This window comes from Carlito syrichta, unplaced genomic scaffold (genome assembly GCF_000164805.1).
Source record: "Carlito syrichta isolate Samal-C Ts95f unplaced genomic scaffold, Tarsius_syrichta-2.0.1 Scaffold301610, whole genome shotgun sequence".
Classification (NCBI taxonomy): Eukaryota; Metazoa; Chordata; class Mammalia; order Primates; family Tarsiidae; genus Carlito; species Carlito syrichta.
This window is the reverse complement of record NW_007245706.1, coordinates 28,845-56,348: the sequence shown is the minus strand read 5'-3', so window position 1 is coordinate 56,348 and position 27,504 is coordinate 28,845. Positions and strand designations below refer to the sequence as shown.

General features: G+C 39.2%; 1 protein-coding gene across 1 annotated transcript in view; it reads right to left on the bottom strand.

The window, feature by feature from the left end:
* Positions 1–261: 261 nt before the first annotated feature.
* Positions 262–27,504, bottom strand: part of NPHP3 (nephrocystin 3) — a 40,541-nt gene continuing 13,298 nt past the window's right edge. Inside the window, exons 11-30 of the mRNA XM_008054914.2 lie at positions 25,357–25,431; positions 23,807–23,980; positions 21,790–21,893; positions 20,755–20,869; positions 20,368–20,511; positions 19,799–19,896; positions 18,683–18,785; positions 18,168–18,250; positions 16,579–16,717; positions 14,142–14,306; positions 11,759–11,853; positions 11,094–11,279; positions 9,719–9,908; positions 9,299–9,540; positions 7,875–7,950; positions 6,963–7,090; positions 5,517–5,757; positions 3,826–3,951; positions 1,895–2,010; positions 262–1,293 (exon numbers count right to left, since the gene is read on the bottom strand). Of these exons, the coding sequence (XP_008053105.2) occupies positions 1,107–1,293; positions 1,895–2,010; positions 3,826–3,951; positions 5,517–5,757; positions 6,963–7,090; positions 7,875–7,950; positions 9,299–9,540; positions 9,719–9,908; positions 11,094–11,279; positions 11,759–11,853; positions 14,142–14,306; positions 16,579–16,717; positions 18,168–18,250; positions 18,683–18,785; positions 19,799–19,896; positions 20,368–20,511; positions 20,755–20,869; positions 21,790–21,893; positions 23,807–23,980; positions 25,357–25,431 (2,787 nt within the window). The 3' untranslated portion in view covers positions 262–1,106. The remainder of the gene's footprint in view (positions 1,294–1,894; positions 2,011–3,825; positions 3,952–5,516; positions 5,758–6,962; positions 7,091–7,874; positions 7,951–9,298; positions 9,541–9,718; positions 9,909–11,093; positions 11,280–11,758; positions 11,854–14,141; positions 14,307–16,578; positions 16,718–18,167; positions 18,251–18,682; positions 18,786–19,798; positions 19,897–20,367; positions 20,512–20,754; positions 20,870–21,789; positions 21,894–23,806; positions 23,981–25,356; positions 25,432–27,504) is intronic.

The following is a 27,504-nucleotide window of genomic DNA, read 5'->3' as shown; positions in this document are numbered from 1 at the left end:
TCTAAATAGTTAAGATTCTCCCAGGCGGTGGTGGTAATGGTTTGTAGACCACCCTGTGGACAGCCAGACCTCAGATAACATTAGCTAAAACCTTAAACTACTCAGTGAGTATTGACAACATTCAAGTCTTCTTTTTTAAATACTCAAAGTATTTCTTCAAAACCTTGCAAAATGTAGCCCTCTTGTATAAATTAGAGTGGGGAAAAATTGCACTTTAATTTTAAAACAGAAGTATCATTTTTACAATTAATACACGGGATCTTACAAGTGTTAAAAATGATTTTATTATATGTAAATATATAATGTACAAGACATACATAATATAGCAAAATTTACAAAACCCATGAAAAATATTTAATTTCAGTATAAAGAGAACAGACTGAGGTAAATGAAGACAGATTTAGGACATGTATGAAAAGATAGATTGTCAAATCAGTATTTTGGGGAAGGTCAAAGAATGCTGAAAAGCTTGACCTGTTACTGTATTCATGGCTTCAGATGTCATGCAGGTAAATACTACACAATAAGAACATACAATGTAGACGGCACAGAAGGACCTGGCCCAATTTGCTCAAGGAAATGGGAGAATAAAAAAGAATTTTTTAAAATGTAGCCGTCAGGGATTCTTGTGACTAGATTGTTTTACTGACAGTTCAAATCTTTCATCAACATCCCTTTAGTCCTTGAAACTTTCCTCTGAGGTAGAGAGGTGGGCCAGACTACTGCTGCCAAGCAAGACGGGGAATGGAGAGGCCAAGTCCGCTCTTGGCAGCTCAAAAGAACCATGGACTTCTCGAGTGCCTTGTCGCAACTGCTCCGCCAGCTCTTGCTGAACAGAGACCATCTGTTCCTCATGTCATCTGAAGATTCTAACGTGCCTACATTCTTGGAACCAGTAAAATAGGAAAATTCTTTTGAACAACTAAAACAGGCACAATCACAGCGCAAACTTAGCATAGTCTGAGCTGTATTATACAGTTTCATACAAAATGTAAGAGAAATCACAAAGTAGTAAAAAATGTCTTAAAAACTTGTGTCAAATTCGAATGTTCCAAACGTTTAGTGACTTCATCCTAAGGTACACTGGCAAAGAACTGTGACTGCTGCTATGAGGAAGACTTTCCTTGATGCAGGAAAACATTAGGAGAATGACCTGTTTTTAAACTAAATGTGTCTCCGCTTGACGAATGTCGTGAGGGAGCTTTTCCGCCCAAGAGTGATGTTTCTGCGTCTTTTATTTCCATTGCCCTTTTGTATAGTTCGGCAGCTTTTTCGAAATCCCCTTCTTCATAGCTTTGAGAGGGGAAGGAAAAAAAACTCTTAAAATGAGAATATAACCTCTTACCCATTTTAAATTATAGAGTACGGAAAGACATGTTATAAATAATGGCTCATTTCCCCTTTTTTTTTCCAGTGCATTTGCTCAAAGCAGACCAGTAAAACAGAAGACCCAAACTCCTTTCCTTTCTGCACTGTGAAACATTTCAGCGTCTCTTACGGATGCCATCAAAATCATGTTTCAGTGGATGCGGTGAAATCGCTAAGTTAGGTATTCGCTGTATTCTGCAGTAAACAGATGAGAAGCAAAAGTCCACATGTCCTTACTGGTAAATTAGCTCTGAGGACAGCCAAATTGCTCATCCTGCCTTCAGAACCAGCAAGCTGAAATGCAAACCCCTTCACTGTTCGCGTGACACACCCCTCCACAACACATCACGCAGCTCTCACCTCACTCCTGGGTGTGCTTCAGCCTCTTGTGAAGTTCGCTCAGCAAAAACGCCCTCCCCGCTCCAAGGAAAAACACCAGCAATGCATATTTTGTGCTGTTCTAAGATGAGCCAAAGCTATTCTAAAGAGAGCTGGGCTCTATGAGGAAAATGAAAAGAATTCTTACCTGAGCACAGCTAAGTTTTTTAATGTTTCTCCAACTCGAGGATGCATCTGACCCAGGCTGTCTTCGTAGATCTTTAATGCCCTTTCATATAACGGCAAGGCTTCAGCGTGTTTTCTCTTATTCAAAAGAGTGATAATATTTGCTTTAAAACACTGGGTTCCTGAAATTAATGTATTCTAGACTAAGCTAACCTGCTTTGGTTAGTACTTTAAAAATGTTAATGTCCTTCTAAAAGATGTGCATGAACAAGTTAATTTATGCATAATCATCACAGAAGCAGTATACCAGAAAGTCAGACACCTATGTTTTAGACTTGGCTTGATAATCATTTGACCTTAATCCAACAGTACACGTGTAAGCCTGTTCCTTTATTGACCAATGACCAATGAGCACCATACCTGTTTTTCACCCATCACAGGCAAATGCCACAAGCTCAAAGAAATATTACAGAGAGAGATGTAGGGTAGCTCCAGGAAGTTTAAATGAAGCCTGTGCTCTGAACTCAGCAATGTTTTACACTAAGAGGAAGGGACCCTGTTACAAATCTAACTTCCATTATTCCTCGGGTGTTAAAGGAAGCATTAAAAATAATCTTAGCCCTTTGTACTCGGATGTCCCCGCTGAGGGGACACTGTAAATCTAGCAAACCACTCGGCCCCTCTCAGGAGACATACAGAGACAGTTGTGATTACACAGGACAAACTTATGCAAGCACACATTTTTCAAAAAGTATGTTTCCATGAAGTTTTCCATTCAAATTGCACTAAAAAGTAAACAAAGAGATGGAATGTATATACTGAGATATACATTTTAAAAAAATCAGCTTGGCATTACGTAGAAAGAATGTGTGAAATGCTTTCATGGTGGTACCAAAAAGTTACCAAAGTAGCAGGATACCACAGGTTTACTGACAGATACTACACAAGTATTGTCCTAGCAGAAGAGCTACTAAAGATGAAATGTCATCTTGCTGGTACAGCGCCAACCTAAAGGGAATACCAGCACAAATAAAAAAGCCAAAGTTTTTAACAAAAAAATAGTAGTGTACAGGAAAAATAATCTTGCGCTTCTTGCATGCAAGGACAAAAGACTCGTTAAAATTCCCAGCACTTAAAATCACGAAGGAATGAAACCTACCACAAGGACATTACATGGTGGAAATACTACGTTAACAAAAGACTGAAATGATCCTAAATTATATTGCAAATGTGAGCAGTGTGGGTCGTGCAGATCAGTATGCTTCTATATACTGCATTTTGCAAAATCTTTAAAATGGTGGAGGAAATTATTCTGGGGACTAGAAATATGCATTAACTCCTATATACTGTACCAAGCCTCAAAAAGAAAAACTGTAAAATGTATGTCCCATTTGAAATTTGTCAAGCTTCTGATCAGTTGAGAAGCGGTTTTCAGGAATCATGAGTGTCCTTCCACATCGTCTTCAAACAAAAAACGGGCCAATGAATTACATATTATTAATGTGGAAGGAAGAAAATGAGACTGCACTGTCGGCTCGAACACAAATACCAGGTAGAAGATGTCAAAAAAACACTATTGCACAACATGTAACAGTGAGCCTGCAATGCATATCAGTGACTGTTTTGACCTGTTACCACTTGCTAGAAAAATACAAGACATGACATTTTCATATTTTTGTCACAAATTACTCAATGTCCAAAATACTATTATAAGCCAAATATCACTAAAATAAAATAACTGGTTCCCATGCTATACTATTTAATAGGCAGTGCTTGGCTTTTCACTGCTTCGTAAGTGCAAGTGAGTTGCTAGTAGGTGACCCGCAAGATGTCTCCAAGTGCAAAGGGTTAAATTTTCTTTAATTATATTTACTATGCCATATCTGTCTCATGATTTCTATATTTCACAACTTAAAAATCATTCATTTATAACGTTAAAACGTGAGAACTTACCATTTGGCTATGAAGAACAGCCAAGTTTACCAAAGCAGTAGCTACACTAGGGTGTTTTGGGCCGAAGGATTTCTGTCGAATTTCAACAGCCAATTCATACAAAGGTACAGCTTTATCAAGTTTCCCCTAAAAAACGAAAGTGGAATATAACAAAAATACTAAGGCAATAAGTACTATCTAGTCAGAGTTTTTTCCATAAATAAAATTTCATATTAGAGAGTAATTTTTAGGGGAAAAAAATCTCAGAAGCATTTCTCCCAGTGCAACAATTACGCTTACAATGGAAAATCTAGTAGAGCACATAAGTAAAGCTATGCTGAACATAACATTTTCCTTGGTCATTCAGAAAGCCTTTTAGGATCACCCATTATTACTTACTGCTTCTAGTGTACTGTAAAAACACGCCACTTAAAGTAGATTTGCTACCACACGTGATATAGAGATTGCATCAAAATAAAAAACATTTCCAGCGAGATTTTCCTTCCAGATTTTTCTTAACTGTTCCATTTTACTTGAAAGTAGGGCAGTGATAGCTGGGTGTGGTGGCTCACGCCTGTAATCCCAGCACTTTGGGAGGTGGAGTCAGGAGGATTACCTGAGCCCAGGGGTTCAAGACCAGCCTAGGCAACTTGGCGAGACCTCATTACTACACCAGATCAAAAAATTAGCTGGGTGTGGTGACCTGTGGTTCCAGCTACTTGGAAGGCTGAGGCAGAAGAATGGCCTGAGTCCAGCAGGTCTAGGCTGTGGTGGCCAAGAGTGTGCCACTGCACTCCAACTCAAAAAAATTAAAAAATAAAAATAATAACAAATAAAATAAAGTAGGGCATATCCTTTTTATTAAACCATCAACTTCAGTGTCAGGAGGACCACTAAGGGTCCCACAAAGTCCAAAGACAGTGCACAAAGCTCTGTAACTACTCTAAATGAAAGCAGTCTCTCTGGCTGCTTGTTGCTGTTGTTGTCCAAACATCACACTGGCTAGAACCCTATGGCAGAGACTGGTTACATTCAAACAGAAGCAAAGTGGCGAGGCAGAGTAGCTCTTGCCCGTAATCCCAGCACTTGAGAGGCCAAGGCAGGAGACCAGCCTGGGCAACACAGTGAGACCCTGCTTCTACAAAATAAATAAATAAATAAAAGAATACGCTGGGCATGGTGGCCCGTGCCTGCAGTCCCAGTTACTTGGGGGGCTGAGGTGGATAATCACCTGAGCCCAGGAGGTGAAGGCTGCGGTGAGCCATGATCACACCACTGCCCTTCAGCCTGGGTGACAGAGTGAGACTGTGACTCAAACAAACAAACAAAAAACATGCAAGTAAAGCCAAGATAGGGTGAAATAAAAATGTTCACTGAATCAACCACAAGACTTCTCCTGTAGCCTTGATAATTGGGTGATTTAATATGTTTATAGTTGTTTTATACAAACTTAATGCTGGTAGAATTTCAGAATTTCTGAAATGTAAAAGAAGAACAATGTGAATCAGAATGCTGATGAATACATTTGTATTTGGAATGTATTGTAACAAAACCAAACCAGTTATCTTAATTAATTCTGAAATCGTATTTTTATCATTTTAAGACTCATACAAAAATAATCTATCCATCAGAAAGACACATTATTTTGCCGATAGTAATTACAGCTTAACTGATGTATTATAAAACGTATAAGAATGCCAAGGACTACTTACCGTTTTCTTATATAAGATCGCAAGATGCTTCACCGTGTATGCCAGCGAGGGGTGGTCCGGAGCCAGTGCACGTCTCCGAATGTCTAAGGCTCTTTCATACAGCTCTTCCGCCTTGTCATACTGTTTCTTTTCATGGCACAGCGCTGCCAGGTTATTCAAAGACTGGGCGCAGTCGGGGTGATCTGGGCCTAGAACTCGCTCCCTCATTTCTAAGGACCGCTTCAGAACCTGGCCAGCCGTTCTGTAAACACGACCCCAAAACAGTGTCAGCGATGTCTTCCCTAGAGGTCAGAACCTCATGCTCTCGTTAAGAGGAGGACTGAACCATTTTATCCTGAGGCTCCGATCAAAACGGAGCGTTGGCTCAAAACCCTCACCCTCCCTCCCCTTCCTGCTCATTTCCGGAGAGGTGGAGGGCCTGAAGTGTGTGGACAACTGCCTCGACTCTCCGCTTCACTTTAAAAATAAAGGCTTGTCAGTATCTTCCAAAACAAGCTTCTCATACTTTTAACCTTATTAGACTAACCTTCAAGTCAAACAAAAGATTTTGATCTTCACTGTTCCTCCCTTTGGAGTCAGTCCTAAACAATTTTTAATAAACAAACACAGCACAACTTTTCACAGGTGGCTCTACATACAGATGGGCTATATTTGTCCCATTTTCTGACATCCTAAGTTTCAAATTTGTTGTATTTTTCTCACATCCAAAGAAGTCTAAAGACTCTTCTTTTTCAGAAAGTACTGACATAAATGCCATTTTGAGTCTTTTTTGTCTTCTTTTTTTTTGAAACAGAGTATCACTCTGCTGCCCAGGCTGGAGTGCATGCAGTGTGGTGGTAGGATCATAGCTCACTGTTATCTTGAACTCCTGGACTCAAGAGATCCTCCTGTCTCAGCCAAGTAGCTAGAACTACAGATGCTTGCCACCACACCCAGTTATTATTTTTATTTTTAGAAATGGGGGCCTCTCTCTGTTGCTCAGGCTGGTTTTGAACTCTTGGCCCCAAGTGACCCTCCCACTTTGGGCTTCCAAAGTGCTGGTATTACAGGCTTGGGCCACCACGCCCAGCCATTTTGAATCTTTCAGTTCAGGTAAACTGACAAATATAACTTGCAACCATCTACATTTTGCAAATTCTCTATTAGTCCCAAGTTTTTTCTCCTGTGAGGACTCAAGTACAGTATCTACACAAAATCACTTTTCATAAGTATACAAAACACACTAAGGGAGCTATAAAACTACTTTTTAATTAAGAAACAATGTGAAAAGAAATAGTAGAGAAAACATCATGGCCTTTAAGTGTGGGTATGTTCATTGTGTAAGATCACATGAAATTCGGCATGTTTTTAAGCAACTTTGTCTAGCTTTAGAATTGATATAAAGCAACTTTGCCCTGAAGAAACAAAATGAGTGTTTATTTTCACTATCGACACCATGGTACTCACTCCAGGTTATTCTGAAGATAGTAGAGAACGCCCAGCTCATTGAGGGTCCGAGCATTATCAGGTGTGTCTTTTCCTAATGTCAGTTCTTCTAACTGCAGGGCCCGGCGGCGTAAAAGGGCAAATCCATACTGGAGCAAACACAAAAAATTGAAAATAATCAAGAGGGTGCGATTCTTGATTCTATAAAATATCTACCAGGTTTCCAAAAGATTCTTTCTCCTTTTTTTCCCTTTTACTCTGTATCACAATTATGTTAAGTGTTGCATTGACTTAGCCTAACCGCCATTAAGAATATACAGGTCTCAACATAGCAATACTTTCTAAGATTCATAAGAATTCTTTTGTGAAAATGATTACGAGGTATTTTAGAAAGTGGACTACATTACAAAGTGCTTCAAAAGATATAAGACAATTAACTTGCAGCTATTCAACAACCCAATGCTAAACACTTGAACGTCAGATACAAAATGCACATACATTTAAGTTAAAACAAAGAAATGTGCTCCACTTAGATTTCATCAGTAACTCAGAAAAACGAGATATTTTTTGGAAGGGGCTCAAGGAGAATTTCTTCACATGTGAATCTAGCACGAGCTATTAACTAAATAAGTTTCTTTCATTCCCATTTCCCACCCTTTAAAGAAAAGACTCAAAATAGCTTTACATTCCATCTTCCAAAGCCTAACCTTCAGATAAACTTTATAGTTTAGTTTCACTTTCTAAAAGTCCACTAAATTGCACTTCTTAGTAATACTAATATTTAAACACATAAATGAAAAGAAAATGCTAATCAGAACTTTCCTAGAAGTCACTTAAAGCTCTCAAACATGTGAGGTTTATGTACTTATGATATTCGGAGATGACCTCTTCTTCTTATGTTCAAAACACAACATAAAATAATTATTTCATTACCAAGTGGCCTTTTCTCCTTGTAGCTTTCTGACAAATTTTAAAATATTTTTTCCTGAAATGTTCAGCTTGTTCATACCTTCAAAAAAAAGTACAGTAAGTGAAACAAAAGAAACATATATGAGTCCTTCAGTGTAATGAAAGCACATACTGTGCTTTATATAGTGTAAAACCTTTTTTGGCTATTAAATACAGTGCTACTCTAGAAGTGACAGTCATACAGAATTTAAAATCCCTAACAAAAACCTTCATAAAACAACGTAAGTCTAGTTCTCTATGTAGCTGACATTTAACTGTTTTAAACTAGTCTAACTCATTTTGAATCTCTCCAGGGCAATCTAGCTAAAAGAAACTTCAAATTTTAGTTTTACTACTTTTTTCTGCAGTCTAATTTCTACTCAAATACAAATGTGAAATTAACACAAGACTGGTGGGATACAATGCTTCCAGAAGTTAAAAGAAAAAGTCCCAGTATGCACCACATATGAAGATACACATACATATCGTCAAAATAGCTTCTTATCAACGGACATCATTCTGTGGGTCCCTAACATATATGAGAGACATTTTCTTAGAGCAGGGACTGGCAAGCTTTTTCTGTAAAGGGCCAGGTGGCTAGTATTTCAGGCCCCACACACCATGCACTTTCCGTCACAAGAACTCAGCCACCGAAGCACAGAAGCGACCACAGATGATATGCACATGAAAAAGGCCTGGCTGTCCTCCAGGGAAACCTCACTCACAAAGCTGGAGTTGGGGTGTGGGAAGTGGCTGGCGGGCCCCGTGCAGGGGGAGCAGCTCTAACCCGGAACTCCCCAACGCCCCAGATCAGGAACTTTCTGAGCTCCAGCAGGATGCTGTAAGTGGAGAATTCCCTATCTGACCTCATGTGATGGGGTGCAGTCAGAACTTTGCTTTATGCACAAACCTACTAAAAACATCATGTAACATTTCCTTCAGGCTATGTGTACAAGGTGTATGTAAAACATAAGCTAGTTTCGTGTTTAGACCCGGGTCCTGTCCCCAAGATATCTCACTGTAGTTGTGCAATATTCCAAAACCTGAAAAAACCCCAAATCTAAAGCATTTCTGATCCCAAGCATTTTGGATAAGGGATATATATATTCAACTTACGTTAGCAATGCACTTCATATTACAAAGTTAGTAAATGAGCCAGGATTCAAACCTAAGACTACAACTCCAAAGTCTGTGCTCTATCCTCCATGCATCTTCAGATAGAGATGAATTTTGTAGTTCTGATTTTCTCTGTTTACCCATAAATAACCAGACCAAAAAATGCTGTATGAACATGATGCACAGAATAAGGAACTGTATCCAGTCACAAAACAGAGCCTACATCCTAAGTACATTTTTAAAAATTCCAACTCGCCTTCGTAAAATCAGAGTATTACTGATCTTAATCTTACTTATTTTGTTTCTGGTACAAAGTTGCAAGTGCTTCAAGTTCACGAGCAGTATGTGGATGTTCTGCACCATAAGCATTCTCTGAGATTTCCAATGCCTGCTTATACAGTTGTTCTGCGTTGTCAAACTTCTTCCACTGCACATACACACTTGCGAGTTGGTGGAGGGACTGAGCTACTCTTGGGTGATCTGGATCTAAAGCTGTTTCCCGAATTTCTAGGGACCTCTGCAAAGGCACCACAGCCTGGAAAAAAAGGGTGGAAGGCCAACTGGAGTGGGTGAAATGCTGGAAGATCTGTCATCTGATCAAACATTAAAGAGCATAGCACAAGGAATGAGACTACTTGAGCTGCTAGGAAGAAGAAAAGAATCAACGCAAAGCCCAACCTGCCTCTGGCTTCCAGCTGAGGTGCGGAGCTCACCTGACTGAGAAGGCCTAGATCCTTCAGAAATCGCCCCAGGGTTTCGTAGAGGTCAGCTAAGCAGATCAGGCTCTCCTCCCCTTCACAATTCTTCTCATACTGCTTCAATGAATCAAAATATTCTGCTGCCATGGCACTTTTGTCTTTGCCAACAAACTGCCAGTAACTCAGCAACTCAGCAAAGTGTCCTCTGTTTCAACAAACAACAGCAACTTAATGAAAAACAAACCTTAAAATCCACTCCAGAATGAAAACGGCAGAATTCGTATCAAGTTACTGGCAGTGTTATTAGTAGCCCAGTGTAGTGCAGAGACGCAAGACTGCTGTCTGCATTCCACCCCTTCCTAGCTGTGAGCGTGGGGCTCGTCGTCCTCAACTGCACAGACAGAGACGATAGCACCACCCGCCTCAGCTGTCACTGTAAGGAGATTACGGTGCACAGGAAGTACTCCAGAGTGTTGACTGTTATTATGAATATCAGCATGGCTGCTCACCAATGGAAATTTATCTGAAACCTTTTATACATTTCACGATGTGCAGTCAGTCGCTGAATTTACCCCCAAAATTATTTTAAATGATGGAAATTCAAAGTGAAGCAACTAAGAAAACGCAAGCAAACTGTCAGAGAGTATCCACTTTGCATTTTCATCAAAGGATTAAACAGTAAAAGCAAGCTTATTCATCTGCAGATTATTGTGAGTAGGATGGAAGACTGGTAAACTAAAGACCAAATCTGATTTCAAAGGAATTATGAGACACTGAATGGAGATCAGAAATAATTTAAGAGATGCAACAAAGAAATTTGAGAGCAAACTCAAATCACTCAGGAGCAAAACAAATCATGTAGCTATTTTATGAGAGATGTCTAAATAACTAAGAAAGGCAGAAAAGCCCCCTCATGAGGCTTAGTAGGTCTGAAAAAGGTAATTCAATCAAATATACCAAAAGAGAGGAACAGAATACATTTATAACTCAGGGCAACCCTTTCTTTAAATTCAACACCAGGCAGGTTCTATCTGGACCTTACCATCTGACTTGAAGGTTACCTGAAGGCCCTCCTGAAGCAGACATTAAACACCACCAATCTCGGTGGTTTATATTTAGACCTGCTCAAAAGCAAGAATAAGATACGGAGTTGCCCCCAAACTATTCCAGCTCTGATTTTTACAAAGCAGCAATAGCACGTGTTTTTCTCTTGGAAAAAGTCAAGCTGACAGCGATTTTCAAACGGTCTTAACTGTCTCCCACACTACATTTCAGGCACCACTGAAACTGGACTAACTTTTAAATTTAAAACACCGCTTTTCATCATCAGGCCGAACAGCTGTTTACATATGTGCTTCTGGGGACAGATGCTCCACAACATGCTTCGTACCTTTTATAGAGGTTGTGAGACACGAAGAGGTTAAGAAGGCAGCTGTGCAGCTTCTGCGCACTTCCCTGCTGCCGAAGGAGCCAAGGGAGCTCATCCGCGCTTCTCCAGCCCACTCCGCGCAGCCCAGGAAATGAGCGGCGATAGCGCCCAGTTGTGTCTTCTGACGAGGAGACTGCCTCAAAAAGGCTTCAGACCAGCGGTGATGGGAAAACACAGTTAGCACGCTCAGACTCTGTAAGTATAATCTAATGCTAAGAAGGCTGGGTCAAAATCAGAAACTTTGCCACTCTAAGAAAATAAGTTCAAATGATACTCAGTGATGTCAACCCAACTCTGAAAACATCTTCTAAAACTGAACTATCTTTTAAAAACCCTCCATGGACCCAAATATACACAGGTATACATATTTTAAACCATTTAATTGAAATACAACAAAAACAATAAAATGATCCTGCACTGATTTTAAGTTTTAACCTTTAGCACACTATTAAAAGAGTCAGAAGATAATCTTTTGCCCTTCTGGCATTAACAGACTAGGGAGCGGAGTCATTAGACTGTATAATCATTACATGTTTACAGTTCCCAAGCTAAGAAAGAGAAGTAGGTACACAAAAATAGAGCATGCTGCAAAAGTTCCAGAAGAACAGTAAGACGTGTTCTAATACCTCAGCTGCACGGTGAAGTAGTCGATCAGCTTTTGCCTGTGCAAAGACACAACAGTGGGACCCTCCATGTACTCTAGTCTTACTGCTTCCCAAGCCTACAGAGAAAAAGAAAAAATACTGCATTTTGTTTTGCATCAGCCAGTGTGTATGTAACAACGAATCTGTATCAGGAGTTTCCAACTATTTCAATTTTGTAGCAGTATAACAGACGTGGCATTAGAATATTTTAAAATTCAGGATAAGCTTATATTAGAATAAAAATTCCTGTCATAATATTTAAGAATGCAAAACAAGACTTAATTCAGGCCTTCAGTTACATTAAAAATTTTAGAAACATGGAGCAAAAAGTTACTAAAAAAACAAATTATAACAAATTTTATTCAGACGACACACAATAAAATAGAAAGATAAGGCTGAGAAGTTGCAAACACTTTTTATGTATAACCACAAGACAGCATATGCAAATGAAAGATTTCATTTGCATTTGTACATATATAAATCTACCATGGCATTTCAGATGATAAGAATTTTTTTTTTTTTTAAGTAGGAGTCTCACTGTGTCGCCCAAGCTGGAGTGCAGGGGCACACTCATGGCCACCGCAGGCTCAACCTGCTGGCTTCAGGTGATCCTTCCACCTCAGCCTTCCAGGCAGCTGGAACCACAGGCACGTGCTACTGCTCCTGGCTAATGTTTTGATTTATTGTAGAGACCAGGTCTTGCCAGGTTGCCCAGACTGGCCTCAAATCCCTGGACTCAGGCAATCCTCTTACCTCTGCCTCCAAAAAGGCTGGGATTATACGTGTGAGCCGCTGCATCTGGCCTCATATGATAAGAATTACATCAGCCAATAGTTTCTACAGATTTGCTACTATGTGCTGAACACCATGTCTAGCACCTCACGAGCACCAAAGCCCACCTCAGTTAATTTTCTTCACACCCCTGTGGTAAGCTGGAAAAGCCTGCTCCCGTGGCTAGACAGTTATCAAACTATAAAAACCTGGGTTATGAAAAGAGGCTGACTGACTGAGTCCAAGATTTTAGAATGCATACAGTCATGCTCCCCATAATGACGTTTCAGTCAACAACAGACCACAGATATGCTGGTGGTCCCATAAGTTTATAATACCATATATTTTTTGAAACGCGTGTTGTGTTTATTTCCAACTCTTGCTTTCTTGAAGTCACTACAGCTTTCCCTGAGGCAACCCAATATACGGTATCAAGTATTGGTATTACTGTTTCTTCATCTGTTTTATAATAAAGCTGTATTTGTTCTATAGTTCAACCATACTTTTTAAGATTTCTCTAAGTACAAGGCAACTAACAAAATAATGTGTGTATTTTTTCAAAGTCTCAATCTGTTGTCCAGGGTGGAGTGTAGTGCCACAATCATGGCTCACCACAGCCTCAAACTCCTGGGCTCAAGCAACCCTCCCACCTCTGCCTCTTGAAGCTAGGACTATAAGCATGCACCACCACACCTGGCTAATTTTTTGTTATTTTGTAGAGACGCGGTCTTTTTGCAGAGACGCGGTCTCGCATGTTGCCTAGGCTGGTCTCAAATTCATGGGCTCAAGCAATCCTCCTGTCTCACCCTTCCAAAGTGCTGGGATTACAGGTGTAAACTACCATGCCCAGGCTATAATGCCTTATTTTTACCATGCTTTTCTATGTTTAGTTATGTTTGGATACACAAAGACCACTATGTTACAAATGCCTTCAGCATTCAATACAGTGACATGCTATACAGGTTTGCAGCCTAGGAGCAAGAGGCTGTAGCATAAGGCCTAGGTAAGTGGCAGGCTACACTGTCTAGGTGTGTGTACGTACATGCAGTGAAGTTGGCACAATGACAAAATCACCTAACAATGCACTTCTCAGAGTATAGTCAAGTTCTTCAGCAACACATGACTCCACAGTGATGCCAGCAATTCAGTGAACATAAAATTGAAAAAAAAAAATTCTTCCAGAAAGAAACTACCCTTTTGGTATCTTATGACCGGCTTTTTTGTTATTTTTTAAAAGTTTATTGTGGTAGGAACACTTAGCATGAGATCCACCCCCTTAATACATTTTAAGTGACAATATAGTATTATTAACTATAGTGTCAAGTTGCACAGCAAACCTTTACAATTTATTCACCTTTCAGAAACCACGGTTTAAAGTAATAGTCACCTCATAAAGGTACCACATAAGCATAATATTAGCTAAAGTTTACATTTAACCTAAAATCATTGCAGAAAGAAATTATATTGCCAAATGTCAGATTTTGATTTTGTCTTGTAACAGAAACATTCAAAATAATATGGTATAATATAGCATGGAATATGTTGACGTTTAAAACTAAAGATCTTATTTACAGATGCTTAAAATAACATTTACCTGTAGATGCTGAAACCTGAGCAAGCCACAACCGTAGGTCAACAAGCACATTTTGTGTAAACTGTGAATGAGGGAGGTCAAGACAGCCCAGGACAGCTCAGGATAGAGTTCCATCAGTTCTGACTCACTCACACCATTGTGACTGACGTTGACGAGGCAGAGGATCTAGGTCGAAAAGCAGCAATCACAAAGCACCGCTGTGAGTAACTCACAGCCACCGCAATTTCTGCAACTCTTTCAGGCTGACCGAGCTTTTACAACAGCTTAAAATTAAAATCATATGATAAACCAAGAAACAGAGTTCTTAAAATAAAACATACTGTCCAAAAGACATTAATGAAGAGCAAGACAGTGCATGTAAAAGTTAGCATGCCAAATATAACACACACATAGAAAAAAGTTTAGCAAAAATTAAAACTGCACGACATGTATTATAAAAACTAACGACAGAATTCCAATTCCAGAAAGAAAGTAGAAGATAATAGCCCTCTATAGATATCAGACACATCTGTAAAAGCACAGCCGAGCCTGCACAAAATAAAGGGGGATCGATCCTCCTAGTGCAGAAATGAGCAGGAAACTGGAAATCTTGGGGCTAATGGCTGGAGTTGCCGTCTCTGGGGCAGCAGAGGACAGGGCAGTTCCAAGGAATCAAAACCGCCATAGGGTAAAGGCAAGTCCTGACACTCCATGTGGCAAGGAGCTGGTGCTAGAATGCTGGTAAACACCAGGATCTTCAAAGGGCTTGGAAGGACCTTCACCCTCAGTGAGGGGGTACATGAGAAAAACATTAGCCCACAGACATGCAGAGATTACACAAACGCTTGTGGGCCTGGGATGGGGTGGGAAATCAAGACCCCAGGAACCACCAACCTAAAAAATTAACATAAAAATGGGGCCAGGTTCAAACTACAAGAGTTCAGTAAGGTTGTGAGATATGAAATAAACTCTCAAAGATCAAAAATAATAAATAATTAACAATTAACAAGCAAGTTAAAAGTTATTTTAATTATAAAGCACTGAGAAACAAACCTTAACAGCAGATATGCAGAACTTTCATGGGAAAGAAGCTACACACTATTGAAAGGCATTTAAAAAGTTGAGTAATAGAGAGCTATTTAGCTTCCCATGGAGAGGAAGACTTAAGTGATAATACCCCTGACTTAATCTGTAAATTCAAGGCAATCTCCAATTAACATTCAAAATGAGTTTCCATGCACTTTAGACCAATTATAAAAATACATAAGAAAAACTAGCAGCCAGACTCGGTGGCTCAGCCTGTAATCCCGCGCCTTTGGGAGGCTGAGGTGAGTGGATTGCCTGAGCCCGTGGGTTCGAGACCCGCCTGGGCGGCAAGACCTCATCTCTACAATAAATCAAAAAATCAGCTGGGCATGGTAGCGCATGCCTGTAATTCCGGCTACTTGGAAGGCTGAGGCGGAAGGATCGCCGGAGCCCAGCAGGTCGAGGCTGCGGTGGCCGGAAGCGGCCACTGCACTCCAGCCTGGGCGACAGAGTGAGACTCCAACTCAAAAAAAAGAAAAAGAAAAAGAAAAACTAGCCAAGACAATCGTGAAGAATAATAATAAAAGAGGATTTACCAAGCAAATGTCAACGCTCACTTCAAAGTTCTAACAACTAAGACAGTGTGGTATTAGCAAAGATCAGGCAGAACTGGAACAGAAGAGCCTAGAAAAAGACCCACGTTGATAAGTGAGCTTGACACTTGGCACTGCAAATCAGCAGAAAAGATGCACTATTTAGTAAAAAGAGCAACCAATTACCCACATGTCAAGAAATTAAAAAGTGGATTCCTTCTTCAAACAAGAAACAGAAAAAAACAACCTGAGTTCAGAACTTACACATGGAGAAAGAGCAAAACTAAGACGTTCTGAAGGAAAGGTGTGTGTGTGTGTGTGTGTGTGTGTGTGTGTGTGTGTGTGTGTGTGTGTGAACATGTTTATTACAGCAAAAGATTTTTTAAAGATGAAACAGGCATAAACCATTAAGGACACTGGTGATAAATTTTACTGCATCAAAGTAAAACTCTGCAAAATGAATGACACTGTAAAGGTAAGAGACAAGATATAAACAGGCATTTATTCGCAAATTCTATCATAAAGAATTATTCGGTATGCAGAACATTTAAGAACTCCTATAGCTCAATAAGAAAAGACAAAACACCCCAATTAAAAAACAGATAAAGACGCAAACTAGCAACTCACATAGACGAGAGCAAGGATAGCCAACAAACAGGAAAAGGTGATAAACGCCAATGATAATTGGGAAAACACAAGTTTCCACAAGGGCACTACGGCAATCAGCATTCCCAAATAGGCTTCAAACATAAGCAAAATAGCTGTTATTTACTTCAACTCATACACAAACACAAACAAGGCAAGCTATTCTCTCTTCTTCTAAGTGCATCACATTTTACCTGTTTCATTAGTTCTTTATCCACTTCATCTGCCATGGACTCCTGGACAGAGTGCAGAACAAGTCTATATAATGCCACAGTATCTTGACACTGCAAACACTGGTGAAGGATTTTATCTAAATTGCCTGCTCTCCCAGCACTGTTGGAATTGAGAAGAGATTTAATTTCTTAAAGACAGTCAATACCTGTGGAAAATTTGAGGTAGATAAAAACAATGTGATCTCTATTTTTTGCATCTAATAGCAAGAATTAGGTAAAATGTGCTATAGGAAAATGGTAAATTTTTTTTAGGAGGGTTGTCAGAGACATTGAGTTTAATTTAATACATATCATTTAATTCAATTCAATAAACATATACTGAGACTTACTACTTGTCAAGCAATTACTATGCATTATGGAACATAAAAATGAGTCATAGTTCTTATCACTTAAAAGCATGCCACCTACAAACAGAAAGCAGGGAAATAATGATATGTATTGTTAGTTATACATGAAATCAAATATGTGTAGAGCCAGGTTTTTAAAACATCAAGCTAAACTGAAGAAAATCAGCAAATAGGGGGCTTGTTTTAAAATATTATGCAACAGTTAACAGAAGTTTTCTAAAAAATATAAAGTTGCATAAAGAGAAAAAAACAAAAAAGGGCATAATCCCTTTAAAAACAGGTACTTTCAACACATATTATGAAATGTATGAAAAATGACTCACATTTCACATACTTATTGTACTACTGATGTTCACAGAGGCCAGACACATTGCCACAATTCTCACAGTAGAAAAAGCTATCACTGGCAATTTAAAGTTCCAGAGGACTTTTTTTCATTTCAAATTTGGTGCTCAAGATGAGAATGTGGTATTAAGAGGTAACAGTATTAGAGTCAGTGTCTGGAAATATGAGCTGTGCTAGGATTACGATCAGTTTTGATGAATACCCTCCAAAAATTAATCTTTGGGCCTGTGGTTGAAAAAAGACAAAAGCAGAGTGAAGATGGACTGGAGGAGAAATAAAAGCAGTAAAACATTCTAATGGTTGAGCGTAGACAGTAGATAAAGTTGTACTGACAAGATAAAAGTAGTAACATTCTCATGCTTCCCTTAAGGCAGATTACCAAGGGGAATCTAAAATAGAGCTGCTTTATGAGAAAGACTTATCAGGATTTCATTAGAGAGACAACTAAAAATTCCTGCCCACGTATCTACCTACTGATGTTCGAGGAAGCCTGAAATAACACTCTTATACCTCAGTGGTTCCCTGTACTTTCTCAACGCCTCAAGCAGGTGACAATGAGTACTCCTGAGTGGGGCCCCCAGTGAGGGTGAGGATGGCTTTCTCCTGCAACCTCCAGCAGGGAAAAGGGAAATGTGATGAAAATCACACAAATCTCCACAAGTTCTAACAATTTACGGGCTACTCAGTCTGCGGATGTGAAGCTAGTCTACGGAATGTTAGTATCACTCTTAGAATAAACATTATCAAGTGGTCCAAGAGAAAGTCTGTAATGGTCAGTCCTCAGTTTTACAGGATGAGGACGTGGTCTGCAGCGACTACAAAGCATGCAGAAGATCACACAAAATAACCGCCACTTACTGTGTCATCAGTTTGCCGAAAAGGGTGACATACAGAGCATTGCAGGTTATAGCAGAACGACAGTGCCGCTCTATCTTCTTCTCCTGTACCGGTGCACCAAGAAAACAAAACAAAAATTAAAAGACCATCTGGAATAAAGCAGTGTTTACTACCGAACCATCAACCACTGTCCCAGCAGAAATAACAGCCTCTGCCTCTCTGATCACACCATGTCGTGGTGGGTCCTCAGCTCTGGCCAGCCTTCCCACTACAGACCGGAGATACAGCTACTGTCAAAGCTTCTGGGCCTTTAAAACATCTGCTTAATATTATACCGTAAAGTACACCTGAAGACCAAGCTATTTTTATTCATCTTCTCTACCTGTTGTTAGTTTAAGAGGAAATGCATATACCAAAGGAACTACTAAACTCCAATTTTCCTTACAACACAGCTCCTATATTGAATTTTAAGTCTAAGAGGTTTTATAGGAAAGCTGATGGAGATAAAAGATAGCATCAAAATTAAATATACTTGCCTGCTCTTTACTCAGTTTAATGTCTACAGAGTGGCACTCTGCAATGATGACAGACTTTGCATCTTTCGGATTTAAAGGATCAAGATGAAGTGTAGGCCACAACCTTTTATTTAAAGAAAATAAAAATGAAGCTCTAATAATAAAACAGGAACTATAATCTACCCACAACACAAGTTAAAATTCATTACAAGAATTAATTTTTATATTGCCTTTATTTCACTCATTGTAACATTACTTTCAACAATGAATCACAACAGAGTATCATAAAAATAAATAGTATGTACATTAGCCAGCTCAGTGATGAAACATTTCTAGTCCTATGTCCTACACTACCAGTAGAACTAAGCACTGGAGTTTGTACCTACTAGGAACAAGACATAGTTGTCATCCACAAGCACTTAAAATGCAACTGGAATTTAATTATGACAACGTGCACTCTCAACATGGCAGTGAACATCACTTCCTGTGAGGGAGTGGAAGATATCTTACTCTTTATGCATATATCCCAAATATACGCACACTTATTCCTATATATAAACCAATAGTACGTGTGTGGCATTAAAATTTCTTGGTGGGGGCAATTAGAAAGGAAAACGTCCAAAAGGGCTTCTTAGGGGGGCAAAAATAGGGTGAGAAGCACTGTCCTCAGCCTCTGTATTCCCGTCTTGAGAACCATGAGTGTGAGCTTGCACTGCAAGGTGACAGGTGTCCTGTATTTGATTCCACCCAAGCCCTCCCTGTCCGCTCACACATCTAGCTGTCTTCCAGACATCATGACTGGGAGTTGCTGTGTACAGAAACTAACTTGCTACCTCTCCCCCACACACCTGCCTGTCCTTTTTGGTTCCTATTGCAGTTCTTGAAACCGTATTTACTTGATTGCTCAAGCCAGAAACTCAGGAATCAGCCTAGCTCTCTCCTTTTCCCTTCATCCCAGATCTAAAGGCCCATCAAATCCTATAGATTGTCTCTTTTTCTGGAGCTCCCCCACTTCTCCCCACCCTCACTGCCATTTATGCAAAAAACCATAAAATCAAAAATGCATATCAAAAACCTTCCCTTGTTTGTACTTAAAGCATTTCATGTAATCTGAAAGAACTAAAGTTAGCATCATACCTCCATGCTGGAGGGCATGTTTCTACATTCACAGAAACAATTACTCTTACATTCACTGGCAGTGGATCTATCAGCCATTTCATGTGTTTTTCAACTTGCTTAAAAATATAAAAACAAAATTCAATCTATTAATCAAAATATTTAAAAACAATCCAATAATAGCTCTGCAAATAAAATGAAATTCTCATTTTCTCTTATTATTAAGGCTATAATCTTATTTTTGATTTATCTTAGAATTTTAAAAGAACAAGTGGCAAAACACTGTTATCACCAATTTGAACTCTGGACATATAAGGCAATGTCAGGGCCCTAAAAATGCCACAATGACCAGTCTTTGCTAATTGTGTAACTTCAGCTGGTCTTTCCCAACAAGATACCAGTATCTACTGGCATACGGCACACATGGTTTTATCCACATGCTTCTTTCCTAGAAATGAAGTGGAAATAAAAGAAGCGACATCAACATTTTCTTCTCACAAACATGTAATTTAAATGTCTGATCTGGCCATGACCGACCTTTCACTATCTTGCAGGGCAAGTTACCACGGCTCACAAAGCGAAAGCAGTACCTGAACTTGATCTATAGAGTCAATGATGATGATGATGCTGCCCTGATGACGAGCAGACAGCTTTTCCAGCCACCGTGGGAATTCCTCCAGAAGCTTGGCAGGATCCAGTGTCAGAGTAGACACCGCCCAGGAGTGCTGCATCAACTGCCAGTTAAGAACAATCACAAAGGAAAGCAGTCACACTTCACCAGAGCTAGTGGGGAATATTTTCATCTCTGCTATTTAAACCAAAACAGAATCACCAGCAGGACCTGCTGGTATCAAACATTATTGGTAACCAAAACACATGGATACTACTGAAAACTGGCTTGTCACTTATTAGTCCCAACAATTTCTGAGTCTAAATACATTTCTGAGATGAGTAAGTCAAAAGACAGCTTACTATACCTTTAGAGCTAGTCGCTTGATAATCAAAGAAGACTCTGAGCTGGTTGACAGAGGCCTTCCCACAAAATGAGAAAGAATCAGTGTGTTAGGGGAATTCTTCTGTTGCAATTGAATCCTGAAAGGACAGGTCACTTGTAAGACAGCTCCTTTTACTGTCCACAGCCAAAAAGAATCCACAATACGCCCGATATAAAATGCCACCTAACTGTCAGTAATCAGACAGGCAGTCACTTCTGAAGAAATATGGAGATTTCTGGTTTTACTCCATTTTTGGATACTTTAAAAAAATTATAGATGCATTTTAATTACAAATTTATGTGAATTAATGTGAATCTAAGTAGTTTACTTTAGGGGTTAAGGTATCAGTAAAATAATGATTAACTTTTAATGAAAAATATGCAGTTAGAGAAAATTCATTAGGTACAAAAATATTATCTTTCAAGCAATAAAAGGAAACAACTACACATGATAACTCTTCAACATAAATAATTATGAAAGAAAGATAATATTCTTACTTCTTTCTAAACAGTATAATGAAATAACAAAGTTTACAAGCTTTTATGAACCTTAATCCACAGTTTGATTACATTCGTAGTAAAGTTTACCCTTGATTTTGATGTTCTGTAGGACTTACTGTACTCAAAATAGTCGGTTTTAGTCTTGTTTCAAATATTTAAAACCCGAATGGAACTGTTAAGATGAAGCCAGTAATTGAAAGTAAAGGCAGAGTCTGCTACAGCCCACCTAATGGCATGTCACCCTGATCACTCTGTCACACAGCACACCCGTAGATCTTTTCATGTAATTTATGTATATAATCATGAATGTTCACATGTCCTATTCCTTTCCCATTGTGTATCTTCTCTCCGATACCCAAATCCTATGCATTTTATGGCATGAACCTACTATTTTACTCCTTTGTATTTTTTAAACGTTTCGTGTCGGCCACACAGGAAGGCAGACATGCAATACATTTTGTGGAATGAATTCACAGGATGATGACAATAAGAACAACTCAATTGCCCCGCATCATACCACTTTGATAAAAGAAGAGACTTTCCAGAGCCCGGTCCCCCAGATACCAGAAGGGGTGGAATCGGTGCTGGAGCTGCCACCAGATCATCAAGGCGTTGGTAATACTAGAAACAAAAATGAATTTAAATTGTGAGGAAGCACAGGCCTCTGAGAACACTGAAGAGATTCAACTTCTGACTATCCTTTGCAAACACTGGGGAAAAGCTGCATGAGAAACTGAAATATCCTTTAGTTGATAGCACCTTCATTGCTTATTTTTATGGCTGACAAATACAAGTTTGCCTGAACCAGAAAACGAAGACTGGGCCATTTCCTCCACACAATGTGAATCAATGGGCGAGCGACAACATTTCAGGCCCCTGCGGGCTTTGCAATGCAGATGTTTGCAGAATGCTGCAGGAGGCTTACTGTAGTACACTGTAGCCCCCAAACCACAGAAAGTATCACAGAGGGCCTTGTGGGCCCCAACAGGCATCCCAGACCTCCTGGTCAGAAAGATGAACACCTGTTCCTGGAGACCACCTCAGTTTCCAGGGATCCCTGGGAATGTGTCCAAACAAGATCAGGTTTTGTCTGGGGCCCTGGAGTCTCTCAACCTGCCCAAGAGAATCAGGTTAGGATAGGCCACCCGAGAGCTTTCTGAAATTGAGTTCTATGTGAATTCCAAGAACATATTTCTCAGGCTTTCCCCAAACACTCAAAACGAATTCCGAGCTGAAAAGGAGACACTCAGAAAACCAAAATATCTTAGTACTTATTAAGGAGTTTCCAGAGTTGTCTTGGGAGTTGAGATATGCTTTTAAGTGTACCAGTGGTCTCAATGATAGCTGATGAGAATTTTTTTTTAAATATGCAATAAGTACTTTGTGGCTAGTGTTAGGGTAGCAAAATTCTCCAACATACAATAAATGATTACCCGGTATAGTTTTGCAGTCAATTTTTCTGCTTGTCATATCTAAAAACAGAATATATTCCCCAGGAATGCAAATATATCTAATAAAATGACGCTTCTGAATGAGCAAAGGAAAGGCTTTACTGTTTCATCACCTCATAAATCCTAACCACCCAGTCCATGGTCCCACACAAAGCCCATATAGGATTCGTGGTTCCCAAATCAAGAGAAAACATAGAAGTTGGAGCCAGAAGAACAAAATTCAGCTTCTGAATCTGCAGTCCACTCCCCACACAGCCTAGGCAAGCCATCATCTGAACTTCAGTCTCTTCACTTATGAAGTAACAACAGCAATACCTCTCATAAAATGACGATTAACTTAGCATTGATCAGGTACCAGGCACTGTGCTGAGCACGTTATTTGCACTGTCTGGTTTAATCCTCACAACTACCCTATGAGGTAGGTACTATTAGTCATTCACATTTTATGGACAAGAAAGTCAAGTTTAGAGTGGTCAATTACCTTGATCAAATTCTAGTCAGAAAATGATGGAGCCAGGACATAAACACAGTCTAAATTATAAAAGTTCTATAAAAATACAACTATCAATATTAGCTACTGTACTAGTGTTTAAAATGAGTTCTTAATGTTCACAATATCATTAAGTATTTTTTGAACTGGACATAGATTTTTTTCGCATACCTCAAGTTCCAGTCATCTGTTTAGATACTTAAGTATGCTAAGAAGACCAATAAAGAAGGAATGATCTGCCTCTTTCACAAACTACTGGGCTTCATTTTCAGAATGTTTAATATTTTGATTCCTTTAAGAACTGGAAGAACAGATAGCCTTACTATTCTCATCAAATTTCCTAGCTGTCCTAATCCACGTGTGGGTAGTTGATAAATACTAACCTGTAACTAAAAATGCTGTTTAAGTGCATTTGACTCTCACATCTCTTTCACAGGATAAAAACCTAAGCATACCTTAGCATGAATAATCAAGCCACGAGAGCAGACAACGAACACAATCACAACCTTGATCATATTTAGGTGAAAATACAGCCATAAGACAGTCTTTAAGTGGTGACCGATCTCCATTGGAACAGTACTCCAAATACTTACTTTCTCAAATCCCAACTCATGAGCTGAATTACAAGACTGATGAAAAGTTTCCATTTGCTCTTGTTCATCACGTATGTCCCACAGAACATCACCGAAATCCTCTTCTTCTGGAATGGAATCTTCGCTGCCCAGATCCTTTGTCTCCAGGTCTGTGTTCTCAAGGCCCAGTATGTCCTAAACAGAAAGAACAACCACGTCAAAATGAACAAACACAGATCTTGTGGCAGGGGTCAGCACACAGGCCAAGGTGGGCTGCACCTGCTGAGAAGGGCAAACTCAAACGCTCCTCAGCAGGCCTTTGCGTGATGACTATGGGAATACGTTTCTAACCATAAAAGCAAACACGAATTAAAAGCAAAGAAGAGGAACACAAACGTGAAAGTGATAAAAACAAAGACCTCTTTTCATTAAGAAGTTAGAAGGATAGTTGACTCCCACAGGATTTGTATTCTGAAAAGTGTTACACAAAATCTTGGTTATGTCTGGCTGGTACATAATTATAAAGGTTGTGCCGATGCCTAAGAAATGTTCCATAAGAATTTAATTACTAAGGTATGATTTACTGATATCAAAAATATCTGCTCTCATATCTAGTCTTTATGTTAGGTTACTAAAAACATGCTGTCCTTCAAGCACAAAACATGGTAAACATGTCCAGTTTCATTTGCCACCATTCATTCTGCTCATTTAATGTTATTTATCTTGGTTCTGAAATTCACAAAACTGTTAGAAAGATACAAAGTGATGACAACCTTTATACTAGAGAGTGCTACACAAAAGGTGTTGCCAGAATTCAAATCATTACTTTGTCTTTTTCTCTAATAACAAATCTCCACACCTAGAAGTTGATTAGAAAAGGTGAGCCAACCCTTTCCTTTCCAAATAGGGTTCCTGGTTCCCTGGGGAGGTATCTTGTTCATCATGTATGTCCCACAGAACATTTTACTTAAAGATGGAGGGTTATTTTTCTTTTTATTATTGCTATTACTATTTTGTTAATACATAATTTAAGATGGTTTCTGGTGCTAAACATAAATGGGTATAATATCAAGCAGAATATAAAATTCACATACATTTTCAAGATAATGCATGACAATTCTCTACCAGCAAATGGAGACTCCAGCTCAAGAACCCCTCCCTGATCCACATCCTCACCCTCGGGAACACTTTCATCCTTCTCTGCTGTTAGAGATAACATGGCGGGAAAATCTGAGCAGGACTTCTCGAGAACATCAAAATTCAAAGGGCACAAGAATCTAAGGAGCCTCTCTACTGAATAAAATAGACATTTTCCTGAAATGGATTTTAACTAGCAATTTTGTAACACACTGAATACGTCACAGGTACTGAAACACTGAACAGCTCTGTGAGACAAGTGACAGACAAAGGTACACGATCATACCACAGGTGGACTCCCCACAGAAACAATGACACTTTCCTAAGGGACGGTTTTCGAAAAACAAGCCAGTGGTTTTCTCTGGTGATATCGATCTTATAGAAAACAGTCTTAAAATATTTTAGATAAAGTATTTCATGGAATACATATTTACCTGCTTAATAATCTTTTCCACACACACATATGCTTTATATACTCCTTCTGCAGGATCTCCTGAGTGACTGACGATCTGGAAAAAAAATGGTAATGATAACAAGAAAAAACCACCAAGGCAGGAAGAAGTGATGGTGGAAAGCACTTTGATTGTGCTTACGTGTCAGGAACGATTCTGAGCGTACTTTAGCTTGCTTGTCCTCACAGCAACTTGAGGAGGAAGGTTACCATCCCCCATTTCATAGAAGAGGAAACGGAGGCAAGTAAAGTAATTTGTACAAGGTCACACAGAGGGTTCAGCTTGAACAAAGGCGCCATAAAACAAAAAAATACACGTGTTTTTTCCTTTGTCCAAATTCCATCTTATGTACCTCTCTACCACTCAATGACGTATGCTTCAAAATGCATCAAAATCAAATTTTGTGCCAGTAAGGCTATAATTCTAAAAAATAAAAAAAGCAAAATAGTATTTTGATATATGAGACAGTAGTTTGATACATGAGACAGTAGTATATATTGAGTTTACTGACTGAAAAATGCCCTGGCTCTAAAGAATGTGTGTGTTGCTAGAAATAATATTTGACAAAATTAGAATATTCACCCAGCGTTTACATTTATGGTCATGGCAGAAGGATCTTATTTTACTCCAATTTTTATAAAATAAACCCATTCTTCTATTGTACTAATTTTTAAAAAGTCATCTTTGACAAAGCCTCCAACAACAACCCTGGGGAGAGGAGAACTTATTTAGTAAATGGTGCTGGGAAAACTGGCAGCTCACTTGCAAAAGATTGAAACAGGACCCTACCTATCACCATACATAAAAATTAACACTAAATGGATCAAGGACCTAAACGTAAAACCTCAAACTATAAGAATCTTGGAAAACGCAGGAGACACCCTTAAGGAAACTGGAACTGGCAACCAATTCCTGATCACAACCTTAAGAGCCCATACCATAAGAGATAAGATAGACAAGTGAGACCTCATCAAACTAATGAGCTTCTACAAAGCAAGAGAAACCATCAAGAGAGCAGGGAGACAGCCCACAAAATGGGGAAAAATATTTATTTGCCAACTGTATATCTGGCAAAGGCCTAACAACTAGGATCTACAAGGAACTCAAATGTGCCTAAAGGAAAAAAATAAACAGCCCTATTAAAAAGTGGGCAAAATGCATGAATAGACACTTCTCAAAAGAAGATATACGGGCAGCCAACAGCCATCTGAAAAAGTGCTCATCCTCACTCATCATCAGAGAAATGCAAATCAAAATCACATGGACATACCACTTAACCCCAGCAAGAATGGCCATCATTAATAAAATAAACAACAACAGACGCTGGCGAGGATGTGGAGAAAAAGAAACGCTTCTCCACTGCTGGTGGGAATGCAAATTAGTGCGACCTCTTTGGAACACAGTGTGGCGATTTCTAAAAGGACTAGAAACTGACCTACCATATGACGGAGCAATTCCCCTATTGGGAATATACCAGGAGGAACTCAAATAATTCTATAAAAAAGATACCTGCACGTGCATGTTTGTTGTAGCTCTATTCACAGTAGCAAAAATATGGAACCAACCATGTTGCCCATCAAAGCTGGACTGGATTAAAAAAATGTGGTACATATACACAATGGAATATTATGCAGCCATAAAGAAGGACAAATATATGAACTTTGCAGCAACTTGGATGGATTTGGAGTCGGTCATAGTCAGTGATTTATCACAGAAACAAAGAACAGAGTTCCATATGTTCTCACTCATAAGCAGACCTTGAACAACTGTGCTATAAGAAAGCGATTGGCAGTAGTGGGAAACTGTCAGGAAAGGGGGGTGGATTGGCAGCTGAGGGAAACTGCTGGGGAGGGGCACACCTCATCAGCAAGGCTACCTGAGTAATCAACGTCTGTATACCTAACCCTGAATTGTACCCCACATCTTTATAATGTTATAAAATAAACAGAAAAAAGAAGATGGGAATTAGTATCTTTTCCTGTGGGAACTAGTAGACCTGGTGGATACCAACATAATCAATGCACTTTTTGTCTTAGGGTCTTTGGATTTATATGTTATGCTGGCCTCAAGCTTTCTTGTTTTTGCAGTTTAAAAATCATTTTTTAATTTTCTTCAGGTCTTGTCTTCAAC